We start from the raw sequence: 13,477 nt of genomic DNA, 5'->3' as shown, positions 1-13,477 counted from the left end.
TGAAAACAGCAGGTCTGGGACAGGTAGCACGTCCAGTGAACAGGTCAGGGTTCCATAGTCGCAGGCAGAACAGTTGAAACTGGAACAGACTCGTTAGAACTTTGACCACATGCCCTCTAGACGAACTACATGCCCTCTATCAAGTCAAAACTGGATTATTTTCCTCAAAACAACGTTTGTAAAAGTATGCTAGACATTTATAGAATAAACCACATCCATTTTCATGTTTCTGTGACAATCAATTAGTTATTGATTTTTACCATTTTAAATGGCTTTTGGCGAATGTCTGTTGAATGTCCAAATGTGTGAATATGAAACCAACTTTACCTCGGAATTTTTCAGACCCTTTCCCTGTATAAGAAAGTTATGGTTATCACTTGTTGAATGTTGTGCAACAAAGTCAACATGAGACCTACCCTCACAGGAAAAATACAATTATTTTCTATTCTATACTAAACCTTTGCATGCCTGGTCCAGAAACACCGGATCAATTTAAGATCTGGAATTGACAGTGGCCCAATTCAGTCACAATCTTGATTCTAACCTGAGGATAAGGCGAAGTCAGTATAGGCTACTATAACGTTTCCCAGGGAATAAAAAAATAAACATCACCCGCTCAACCCCGCCAGGGTTCGAGGGGAAAGGCGATAACAAAAGGCCATTAACAGTTCGTTCAACCTTCACCCGAATACATGTGGAAGACAGAAGATTACAAAAGCCATCACCTAGACGAAAATAAAGGAGATCGCAGCTTTGTGCTTTTTTCATGGTCAGCTGACAATTTATCCACCAATCATAAGTCGTATAGGGTTGTAAATACATCAAATTGAAGCTGCGACTTTTATGTAAAATAATAGGCTGTATATAGCCTACCGACTGGAAACATAGTTGTGTAGATTGCGATCGTCCGAGGAAACTACAGCAGTAAGTAGTCGGCGACCGGTATCTACCTATTGCTCTCATCTCCTTCTATTGACGTTGGATTAGATACTGATCTGGAGTTTACTGTATTCTACAGGCTATCAATTTCACTGAGCCTTATGCAATCTGTAAAAAATAATTATAGTCAGCCAATAGGGCAGTCTGAGTCAATTTAGCAAACTGTATTTTTATTCCTTGATCATGACTCTCATTTCCATTACACATCATTGGAGGAAGGCGTCAGTAATTAGTGTTTTTGTAAGAGCCCCTACGCTCGGTCTGGATATTAACACGCGTTGCTTGCGGTACGGTTTTGGGAACATATCAGCGAGAAACAATTTTCAAAAAACAAAACCTTCAAATTGATACACACCTTTACAGGGTTATTGTTACCACACGACCATAGCCGATCTCCACGTTATAGTGTGGAAGACGGAGGGACCACTTGTGCTAATTAACTATCCAGTACGAGCCAAACACCTGTGTGTAACATAAAGAAGGCTGCCAGAAATGTGTTAGCGCTGTTGGCTGCCACCGTGATAAAGCCGGTTAAAACTGTGTAGCCTACAGTGTGTGTATTTTGATGTGATATGAAAGTAAAGTGCTTTATGTTTCTAGAACCGTATCGCAACTGAGAATCGATGCACGTTTAGATGGCTGTCAGAGCCAGTCTACTTCTGAAAATAACATACTGAATAAGTTCCTTGGACCTTAACAAGTATGGGGAATGTTTAGGCTCCTAAATAGTAGGCCTACATATTGGGTTAGTTAGGCCTATGCTTTGCATGCAGAATTTATACTAGCCTGCTTTTGTTGCCCAATGTAAATAGACTGTTGTCTGGTTGATCCAAAAGATATACCCTGATTGGATTTAGCCATTTTTTTACTGCAAGCTTTTGTATAAGAACACGTTATCATTTAAAAAATATAGAAGCCCACTTCTATACAATCATTGTCGGTAAGATTGCTTTCACTAATCTTGTTACAATGCATGCCAATCTTGCTTGTTATCCTCAGGAATGTGTTTGAAAATCGAGCTCAAATGAATGGTAATCAGATTATACATCAACCTGCAACTGTACATTCCAGCCACAATCTATTGTTGTAAAATCATATGATAAGACAGGACTTTGGACAGTATAAATCAATCATAAAACATTGGAATTGATCTAACATGTACAGATTACCTCAACTAGCCTGTACCCCTGCACACTGACTCAGTACTGGTGCACCCTGTATATAGCCTCCTTATTGTGCTACTTTTTATAATTACTTTTTATTTTAGTCTACTTGGTAAATATTTTCTTCTTGAACTTCACTGTTGGTTAGGGGCTTGTAAGTTATAATTTCATGGTAAAGTCTACACTTGTTGTATTCGGCACATGTGGCAAATAAAGTTTGATAAAGCAAAAATACAAAAGTGCCAGCCAGGGCTTGTGAAAAGAAAACATGTATGGTAGCCTGCATTATACAATAAATGTGTTTTCTTTTAAGACATGAAGGGCGAAGTCACTCAAATGAACAGCAAAGTTCAGGTCCCTGTCCAAAGGAACCCAAGCAGTCAAAGACAGGTAAGAACATCCCCCCCCCTCAATCATGCAGTGTAATTGACATCTGGATGTTTACAATTCATTTGTTGAACAAGTAAGACTGAGTCATAGACAGTCTCTTTCTAGCCTGGGTAGCAGTCTGTTTAGCTAACATTTCACTCCTTGTACTCTGTGTCATGTGCCATTGTTTTGCAATGACACATAGCAGGCTAAAAGGAGTGACCTATGCTACTTAACTGTACTTCTCTGGATACATGTCAGTACAGGTCTAACTTGTAGGACTGCATTTCATTATATCCAGTGCAGAGGGAATTCTAGATACAGTTTATACACATGATGATGTGAGTTGAGGGAATAGTGATCATTGCAGAAGGTGACTTGAAAAGTAAAGAGTTGTGGAGACTGTTGGGCCAGAGAGCAGATTTTTTAAATAATTGTTGTTTTCTCTTCCTATTGGAGGCCCAAGGAGGCCTGTTGGACTCAGTGATGAAAGCGGTTATCATCATTGGATCTGGCCTCTTTGTCCTGGCAGCCTTTGGGAACTCCTTAACATGGTAATAACAACAAACATCCACTGTAGGGACAGGGATGATTTCAGAGCAAACATTAACCAATGCGATATTTACACTGTGAACACTGGAATAATATGAATTAGTTCCATTTAGAGTAATAAGAACAATATTGAATTGTTATTGCAACCACAGATTTGTGGGACTAGTTGTAACCATAGCCTTTTCTCTGTGCCTCCCAGGCATCTGCAGAGGTTTTGGGGAGCATCAGGAGACTTCTGGCAAAACCAGTGGACCAAAGTACACCGGAGGTGGGAGGGACACGAGACAGCCTTGTTCTATGCCGGTAAGAGACAATGTAACTGGTGGGATCTGAAGCCCGGTGTCCTGCTGGAAATAACATTCGACGTAAACTAAAGGAAGTATTATATGCTGCACAAAGGAACAGGAAGAAATAGACTGTGGTGAGCAGCCCAGTACAACTCTCTCATGGAATTCTGATGTTCCACAGCTCTGATATCTGGGTGATATAAGAAAGACAAACAACGTAAAAAGTTCAGGCTTCTTTCTTCTTCTCCCCAGAATTGAGTTGTGAACTATATTTATGTTCCGTCCATTATTAGGCACAAACATCTGTCTAGAGATGATGTCATGTGATTTGTAAAGGCTGGGTCTGAAATGGCACCCTATTCCCTACATACTGCCCTATGGGCCCTAGTCAAAAGTAGTGCACTATAAAGGCAAAATAGTGACTGTTTTGGCACTTCAGTCACCATCTTTGGTTTTATATCATTTTTATGAGATGTTAATGTACTGATTGAGTGAAACCTGCTGAGCTGTTCTTAGACAATGTTAGGGCATGCTGTATCTTGAATTGGTTCATGTGTACATGATGCGGTTGTTGTATTGCATGTAATGCATTGATTTTGGTTGTGCTGAACAGGGGCGATGTTTGTGCCTTTTGCGGCTTTCTGGGGGTCCAATCTTCTGCTCATGCTGGTTGATTACACTGGAATGCCCAACTTCATCACCCGTTACAGAATACAGGTGGACAAGAACAACCCGGTACAGTCAGTCTAATCCAGTTTTACACACCTGTATCTCACCATGACCTTCCTGATTAGAGCCCTTCCTGTCTACTGTAATAAATGATCATCCTTCTGAAAGCCTCACATTTCACTCTAGTGAAAGGAGTTGTGTGTGTGTGTGCTCTCACGTGCGTGTGTGTTTGTACTAGCATGTGTGTTGTGAAATTCAGTGTCATCATAAATAGGGCCAGGAGGTTCTCTCCTGATCATGTTCAGGTCCCGTAGTCAGGAAAAACTCAGGTCTCTATGAACGGCATGTCCATCAGTCGATCGGACCAATGTCCTCTTACTGAGTTTGATGAATAGATGTTGTTTTACAGGACACTAGTGAGAGAACGACTGCCATTACTGACTACCGCTGGTTACTTAAAGTGTTTACCCGAGCCTGCCATTTCCTGCAATCTGTGGAAGATTAGATACTTAAGTGACATTGTGTTACTCAAAGCGCTTATCAGTCATAAACATTACCTGTTTATAATATATGCCAAATGCAGCTTGATATACTCACCAAATAATGTAGCCAGATATTGAAGAACTGCCCTGTGAGTTTCAAAGGTCAGTGATGATTTTTGAATGTGAGGGTGCAAAGCTCAGAAAACATGAGACCGGACTGAGGATAACTATACTTTACCATTTACATTTACATTTAAGTCATTTAGCAGACGCTCTTATCCAGAGCGACTTACAAATTGGTGCATTCACCTTATAATATCCAGTGGAACAACCACTTACAATAGTGCATCTAAATCTTTTAGGGGGGTTAGAAGGATAACTTTATCCTATCCCAGGTATTCCTTGAAGAGGTGGGGTTTCAGGTGTCTCCGGAAGGTGGTGATTGACTCCGCTGTCCTGGCGTCGTGAGGGAGCTTGTTCCACCATTGGGGTGCCAGAGCAGCGAACAGTTTTGACTGGGCTGAGCGGGAACTGTGCTTCCTCAGAGGTAGGGAGGCGAGCAGGCCAGAGGTGGATGAACGCAGTGCCCTTGTTTGGGTGTAGGGCCTGATCAGAGCCTGGAGGTACGGAGGTGCCGTTCCCCTCACAGCTCCGTAGGCAAGCACCATGGTCTTGTAACGGATGCGAGCTTCAACTGGAAGCCAGTGGAGAGAGCGGAGGAGCGGGGTGACGTGAGAGAACTTGGGAAGGTTGAACACCAGACGGGCTGCGGCGTTCTGGATGAGTTGTAGGGGTTTAATGGCACAGGCAGGGAGCCCAGCAAACAGCGAGTTGCAGTAATCCAGGCGGGAAAGGACAAGTGCCTGGATTAGGACCTGCGCCGCTTCCTGTGTGAGGCAGGGTCGTACTCTGCAAATGTTGTAGAGCATGAACCTACAGGATCGGGTCACCGCCTTGATGTTAGTGGAGAACGACAGGGTGTTGTCCAGGGTCACTCCAAGGTTCTTAGCACTCTGGGAGGAGGACACCAGGGAGTTGTCAACGGTGATGGCGAGATCATGGAACGGGCAGTCCTTCCCCGGGAGGAAGAGCAGCTCCGTCTTGCCGAGGTTCAGCTTGAGGTGGTGATCCGTCATCCACACTGATATGTCTGCCAGACATGCAGAGATGCGATTCGCCACCTGGTTGTCAGAAGGGGGAAAGGAGAAGATTAATTGTGTGTCGTCTGCGTAGCAATGATAGGAGAGACCATGTGAGGATATGACAGAGCCAAGAGACTTGGTGTATAGCGAGAATAGGAGAGGGCCTAGAACAGAGCCCTGGGGGACACCAGTGATGAGAGCACGTGGTGCGGAGACAGATTCTCGCCACGCCACCTGGTAGGAGCGACCTGTCAGGTAGGACGCAATCCAAGCGTGGGCCGCGCCGGAGATGCCCAGCTCGGAGAGGGTGGAGAGGAGGATCTGATGGTTCACAGTATCAAAGGCAGCAGATAGGTCTAGAAGGATGAGAGCAGAGGAGAGAGAGTTAGCTTTAGCAGTGCGGAGAGACTCCGTGACACAGAGAAGAGCAGTCTCAGTTGAATGCCCAGTCTTGAAACCTGACTGATTAGGATCAAGAAGGTCATTCTGAGAGAGATAGCAAGAGAGCTGGCCAAGGACGGCACGTTCAAGAGTTTTGGAGAGAAAAGAAAGAAGGGATACTGGTCTGTAGTTGTTGACATCGGAGGGATCGAGTGTAGGTTTTTTCAGAAGGGGTGCAACTCTCGCTCTCTTGAAGACGGAAGGGACGTAGCCAGCGGTCAAGGATGAGTTGATGAGCGAGGTGAGGTAGGGGAGAAGGTCTCCGGAAATGGTCTGGAGAAGAGAGGAGGGGATAGGGTCAAGTGGGCAGGTTGTTGGGCGGCCGGCCGTCACAAGACGCGAGATTTCATCTGGAGAGAGAGGGGAGAAAGAGGTCAAAGCACAGGGTAGGGCAGTGTGAGCAGGACCAGCGGTGTCGTTTGACTTAGCAAACGAGGATCGGATGTCGTTAACCTTCTTTTCAAAATGGTTGACGAAGTCATCCGCAGAGAGGGAGGAGGGGGGGGGGGAGGGGGAGGAGGATTCAGGAGGGAGGAGAAGGTAGCAAAGAGCTTCCTAGGGTTAGAGGCAGATGCTTGGAATTTAGAGTGGTAGAAGGTGGCTTTAGCAGCAGAGACAGAAGAGGAAAATGTAGAGAGGAGGGAGTGAAAGGATGCCAGGTCCGCAGGGAAGCGAGTTTTCCTCCATTTCCGCTCGGCTGCCCGGAGCCCTGTTCTGTGAGCTCGCAGTGAGTCGTCGAGCCACGGAGCAGGAGGGGAGGACCGAGCCGGCCTGGAGGATAGGGGACAGAGAAAATCAAAGGATGCAGAGAGGGAGGAGAGGAGGGTTGAGGAGGCAGAATCAGGAGATAGGTTGGAGAAGGTTTGAGCAGAGGGAAGAGATGATAGGATGGAAGAGGAGAGAGTAGCGGGAGAGAGAGAGCGAAGGTTGGGACGGCGCAATACCATCCGAGTAGGGGCAGAGTGAGAAGTGTTGGATGAGAGCGAGAGGGAAAAGGATACAAGGTAGTGGTCAGAGACTTGGAGGGGAGTTGCAATGAGATTAGTGGAAGAACAGCATCTAGTAAAGATGAGGTCAAGCGTATTGCCTGCCTTGTGAGTAGGGGGGAAGGTGAGAGGGTGAGGTCAAAAGAGGAGAGGAGTGGAAAGGAGGCAGAGAGGAATGAGTCAAAAGTAGACGTGGGGAGGTTAAAGTCACCCAGAACTGTGAGAGGTGAGCCATCCTCAGGAAAGGAACTTATCAAGGCGTCAAGCTCTTACCAACTGGACATAACCTCTTTATCTGATTTATAAAGCGTAGATCTGTTTAATTCATTTGGAATAAATATATTTCTGAATTAACATTACTATGATGTTACTATGGTCTCTCTAAATCAGCTATACAGTGATGTATGTAGCGGGTGTTTGATTTGTACATCTGTGGATTTGTCATGGACACCATCCAAATTCTTTCAGACGGATGAACACACTATCAACAAATGACTTTATTGCTACGTTGTGGTTTCCTAAGAAAGATTGATGGTGCTAACTAGAGTAATTATATTCTAAGTACACAACAAACGAGCGTAGCCGCAGGAAGATGTTAAAAAATGAAATAGGACCCCTACTTACATCTTAAAAACTATCAGAAATTGAAGACTTTGAAGTAAACAAAACAAGTTCAACTAAGTGAACAATAAACAAGAAGACTAATGATTGCAGAAATGGGTGATGATAATTGATTACTTGAAGAAAACGGAGACCTGACATTTGCCACTAAAACTGTCCCCATCCCGTAGGTTGACCCAGTGAAGCTGCGCCACGCTGTGAAGACGGTGGTCCTCAACCAGCTCTTCATCTCTGCTCCCATGGTGGTGGTGTGCTGGGCAGTTATGTTTTCTAGGGGGAATCCCTGCGGCCCAGAGCTGCCCACCTTCCACCGAGGCCTGTTGGAGATGGCCTTCTGCGCCGTGTTGGAGGAGCTTTTGTTCTACTACTCACACAGGTAGTGGCTGAGGAGGGGGGCAGCATGGTTTCTCATATACAATACAGGGCCTTGTCAGGAATAATTGATTGGTGTGGAAAATGCTGTACCCAAAGATAAGCGAACGATTACGATGTTTAATAGATTAACAATAGACAGACATATGCATATGGGGAAACAGACACGTTCCTCTGAGAGGTTCCAAAGACAAGATACTCATGACGGTGTCTTCACAATGTATTACTACCCCTTGCCTTATTCCACATTGTGTTGTTGCAGCCTGAATTCAAAATGGAGGAAATGGCTGTTTTTTTCTCACCCGTCTACACACAATACCCCTTGACTTATTCTACATTGTGTTGTTGCAGCCTGAATTCAAACTGGAGGAAAGGCTGTTTTTTCACACACATTTACACCCAATACCCCTTGCCTTATTCCACATTGTGTTGTTGCAGCCTGAATTCAAAATGGAGGAAATGGCTGTTTTTTCACACCCATCTACACACAATACCCCTTCTTTTTTTTACATTTTAGAAGATTTCTTGAAAATGAAATACAGAATTATCTAATATACTAAATATTCACACCCCTGAGTCAATACTTTGTAGAATCACCTTTGGCAGCGATTACAGCTGTGAGTCTTTCTGGGTAAGTCTCTAAGAGCTTTCCACACCTGGATTGTGCATTCACTTGCCCATTTAATCTTTTCAAAATTCTTCAAGCTCTGTCAAATTGGTTGTTGATCATTGCTGGACCACCATTTTCAAGTCTTGCCATTGATTTTTAAGTAGATTTTGAAGTCAAAACTGTAACTCGGCCATTCAGGAACATTCACTGTCTTCTTGGTAAGCAACTCCAGTGTAGATTTGGCCTTGTGTTTTAGGTTATTGTCCTGCTGAAGAGTGAATTTGTCTCCTAGTGTCTGGTGGAAAACAGACTTAACCAGGTTTTCCTCTAGGATTTTGCCTGTGCCAAGCTCCATTCCTTTTCTTTAATCCTGAAACTCCCCAGTCCTTAATGATTACAAGCATACCCATAACATGATCCAGCCACCACTATGCTTGAAAATATGAAGAGTGGAACACCATAATGTGTTGTACTGGATTTGACTAAAAAATAACACTTTGTATTCAGGCCAAAAAGTGAATAGTTGCCGGCAAACAGGATGCAGGATATATATATATATTCTTTCACTCTGTTAATTACGTTAGTGTTGTGGAGTAACTACAATGTTGTTGATCCGTCCTCAGTTTTCTCCTATCACAGCCATTACACTCTGTTTTAAAATCCCTGAGCGGTTTCTTTCCCTGGCAACTGAGTTAGGAAGGACACCTATATCCTTGTAGTGACTGGGTGTATTGATACACCATTCAAAGTCTAATTAATAACTTCACCATGCTCAAAGGGATATTCAGTGTCTGCTTTGTCTTGTTTTACCCATCTACCAATAGATGCCCTTCTTGGTGAGGCATTGGAAAACCTCCCTGGTCTTTGTGGTTGAATCTGTGTTTGAAATTCAGTGCTCGACAGAGGGATCTTACAGATAATTGTGTGTGGGGTACAGAGTTGAGGTAGTCATTCAAAAATAATGTTAAACACTATTATTGCACACAGAGTGAGTCCATGCAACTTATTATGTAACTTGTTAAGCAAATATTTACTCCTGAACTTATTTAGGCTTGCCATAACAAACGGGTTGAATAGTTAGTGACTCAAGACATTTCAGCTTTAAAAAATAAAAATGACATTGAAAAACATTATTCCACTTTCACATTATCAGGTATTGTGTGTAGGCCAGTGACCCCAAACAATCTAACTTTAATACATTTTTAAATTCAAGCTGTAACACAACAAAATGTGGAAAAATTCAAAGGGTGTGCATTTTCGTTAGGTACTGTATATTCTCATCCTTATCACTGTTCACTCTCCAGCTGCCTCCAAGTGCCTGGGCCGAGGTCAAAACATAAGCCATCTTGTAAGGCCAGAGTGAACCAGCTCATACAAATCATTAAAATCCAGACGGAAAATATTTACACAAGAAGCAACCTAATATTACACAGTCAAACTCTATTAGGTTGCTTCTTGTGTAAATATTTTCCGTCTGGATTTTAATGATTTGTATGTAAGACATCTCTATCAATTTAAAGTGCCGATAGCTGAATTACAGCCATCGGCTTTATCCCCAGAAATATCACTTAGGGTATTAAATGCTTTCTAAGTGCTGTTTTTTGGTGACCCCTATCACCAGAGAGGGGTCAACCTCTGGTTTAATAGGCAGCTAGAATTTATCAGCCTGTAGAAGGTACACATACCATTTTTACATTTTAGTGCTTTATTGGCTATGCACTGAGTAAAGGGACAACATGAACATATTGCATTATCACATAACATATGGAACGACAAAAAGGATTATGTTTTGTGCTAGTGCAGGAATTGAAATGTTACAAGCACATTCAATGCTGTGGCAAAGAACTTATGCTGAACAAAAATCTAAACGCAATATGCAACAATTTCAACGATTTTACTGAGTTACAGTTCACGTAAGGAAATCCGTCATTTGAAATAAATTCATTAGGCCCTAATCTATAGATTTTACATCATTCGGCAGGGGCACAGACATGGGTGGGCCTGGGAGGGCATAGGCCCACCCACTGGGGAGCCAGGCCCAGCCAATCAGAATGAGTTTTACAGACAGAAATACTCCTCAGTTTCATCAGCTCTCCGGGTGGTTGGTCTCAGACGATCCCGCAGATAAAGAAGCTGGGTGTGGAGGTCCTGGGCTGGCATGGTTACACGTGGTCTGCGGTTGTGAGGCCGGTTGGGCGTACTGTCAAATTCTCTAAAATGACATTGCAGGCAGCTTATGGTAGAGAAATGAACATTCAATTATCTGGCAACGGCTCTGGTACATTCCTGCAGTCAGCATGCAAATTGCACACTCCCTCAACACTTGAGACATCTGTGGCATTGTGTTGTGTGACAAAACTGCACATTTTAGAGTGGATTTTGTCTCCAGCACAAGGTGCACCTGTGTAATGATCATGCTGTTTAATCCGCTTCCTGATATGCCAAACCTGTCAGGTGGATGGATTATCTTTACATGTTGCATTTTATATTTTTGGTCAGAGAGCTGAGAGTGAAAAATACAACTCACCCTGACCGTATCTTTGACCATCTGACATTTAACTTGTGATCCCTTCCCTGTCAGGCTGTTTCACCATCCTGCCCTCTACAAGCATTTCCACAAGCAGCACCATGAGTGGACGGCTCCCATCGGAGTGGTCTCTCTCTACGCCCATCCTCTGGAGCACGTGGTGAGCACTTTATGCCTTTCCACTGTTCTTTCTTTCTCTCTCTCAAAGTCAAACTAGGGGACCGTAGCTTGAAACACTGCATTGTGGATAATCTTGTAAGCAGATCATTTATAACCATATAGCGTATTTCTAAACAATGTAAAACCATGTTTCTGATGGTCCTGCCCCACCCCCAGCTGTCCAACATGCTGCCTGCCCTGATCGGCCCTGTTATCCTGGGTTCCCACCTGGTCACAACCACCCTGTGGTACGCTCTGGCTCTGGTCAGCACCACCATCTCCCACTGTGGCTACCACCTCCCCTTCCTGCCCTCCCCCGAGTTCCATGACTACCATCACCTCAAGTGAGTCCTGTCTTATGCAAGATAGGCTTGCGTCCCAAATGGCACCCTTTTCCCTATGTAACACACTACTTTTGAACAGAGCCCTATGGGACTTTGTTAAAAGTAGTGCACTTTAAAGGGCATAGGGTGCCATTTGGGACATACACAGAATTATTTAATTTTCCCAGAGGGGACTTTGGTATGTTAACTGATATAGTGCACACTGTTCTTGGCATATTCATTTGTATTACTGTGAACCCATGTCCAGTTCTTTGTTTGTACTTTGGACTTTGTTGACTCTGCCGGCCATGGCAGATCTTAAAAGTATGGTAATAACTCCTCCACATATCTCTTCTGAAGGCTAGGTCGAAATTTTCTGTAATATTGCTTACGCTTATTAAATGTAATCCTTCCCGATCCGAAAAGGGGAGTTGATACGTGTAAAAGGGTGGAGTTTGGTTTGGGATTTGTTCCATGGACAAGTTAGCCTGCCTGAAACACAGCGAGTCTGTGGCTTTAGCCAGGCAATGTACATGTCAAATTCAAAGGAGGAAACGTTAAAACAGTGTACTGTTCTTATTTTGTAGTAATTATGTACTCTACCCTCCATCTCTGCAGGTTCAACCAGAACTTTGGAGTCCTGGGGGTTCTGGACAGGTTACACGGGACCGACGCCAACTTCAAGAAGACCAAGGCTTTCGAGCGTCACACCCTGCTCCTCAGCCTCACCCCTCTGACCGAGAGCATCCCAGACCCCCCCAAGAAGGTCCAGTGATTCTCCCCAAACCCAAACGTCACTTCTGACATCCAGCTACATCCCAATAATCTCTCCTTACTCCTGTAGTGTGCACTCGTCCATACGGTTAAAAGCATTGGATTGGTGTAAGCATGAGCTAGAGGAAAATCTATGATGAAGTGAACAAGTGCACAGAGAAAGGAGAGATTATAGAGATGCAATCAGTATTCCCATCCTCAAGTCTGGCACTGGGATGTTTCCTCTCCCACTGTTCCTTTCTAATCTTGGTAGTAGAGACAGTGGAGTTCTTATTAAAGGTAGAGTCAGCAAAATGACGATGCACGAGCAGCAACGCAGATATTGTGATGAGCAAGATGCAAGACTTTGCTCTCACAGTCACACACAGTATCTGCGCATGTGCACGGGTTTGCTTCACGCTCTTACAACGTGGTAGCCGCGGGACAAAAACAGGGGAGAAGTTTAGCCTCATGCTTCAACGCTCTTCGTTGTTGCGGAAGTTGACCCAATATGCTGTTTACTTTGAATCTACGTCATATCCCTGACTCTACAAAGCACCTCATTACACTGGAAACACATCGTGGTAATTTACTACTTTTACCTGCTTGATCAGAAGACTTTTGTTTCATCTTGTTATACTGTTCCTAGCAGTAGCACTTTCTACCTTTTCAGTCTAACCTTGTTCTCCGCTGTTAAGTATAAACTTGCTGCTTGGAGATAAGGACGGGACATATCTCTTTTTAATTATAAATCCTACATTTTATAATCTGATTGTTGGATGGCACTTTATTACTGTAATTGGCACTTGATAATAAAGATGCATTTTTTTGAGTGATTCCTGTGTAACTGGAGAAAACCTTATATTAGTACATTTGTGGATTCTGGTCTATGGAAAACCATACAATCATCCCATCTTTGTCAACATTTGTACAATCTGTATTGATTGATAAATTGGTCCTTAAAGGGTTGTGTTCTGTAGTCTGACTCCTGGGTTGAGATTTGGGAATCAGTATAGATTTTTACATGACCTGTAATTCATAAACTGTGCATTGTTGCAGAATAAAACCTTAACAAAAAAACA

The 13,477-nt window shown here is 43.6% G+C and overlaps 1 protein-coding gene across 3 annotated transcripts in view; it reads left to right on the top strand.

Annotated features, from left to right (window-relative positions):
* Positions 1-13,477, top strand: part of faxdc2 (fatty acid hydroxylase domain containing 2) — a 58,683-nt gene extending 45,206 nt beyond the window's left edge. The window contains exons 1-9 of one of the 3 annotated variants that reach the window (XM_014123918.3): positions 634-924; positions 2,416-2,492; positions 2,931-3,025; positions 3,223-3,326; positions 3,924-4,045; positions 7,822-8,027; positions 11,215-11,320; positions 11,497-11,663; positions 12,261-13,477. In XM_014123918.3, coding sequence (XP_013979393.2) covers positions 2,418-2,492; positions 2,931-3,025; positions 3,223-3,326; positions 3,924-4,045; positions 7,822-8,027; positions 11,215-11,320; positions 11,497-11,663; positions 12,261-12,417 — 1,032 coding nt within the window. In that variant the 5' untranslated portion in view covers positions 634-924; positions 2,416-2,417 and the 3' untranslated portion in view covers positions 12,418-13,477. Of the gene's footprint in view, positions 1-633; positions 925-1,948; positions 1,971-2,415; positions 2,493-2,930; positions 3,026-3,222; positions 3,327-3,923; positions 4,046-7,821; positions 8,028-11,214; positions 11,321-11,496; positions 11,664-12,260 lie in introns of those variants that run through there. The other 2 variants (XM_045688015.2, XM_045688017.2) reach the window with 2 other exon arrangements.

This window comes from Salmo salar, chromosome 10 (assembly GCF_965601325.2).
Source record: "Salmo salar chromosome 10, fSalSal1, whole genome shotgun sequence".
Classification (NCBI taxonomy): domain Eukaryota; kingdom Metazoa; phylum Chordata; class Actinopteri; order Salmoniformes; family Salmonidae; genus Salmo; species Salmo salar.
The sequence above is the reverse complement of the archived record's forward strand: the minus strand, read 5'-3'. Positions and strand labels throughout refer to the sequence as shown.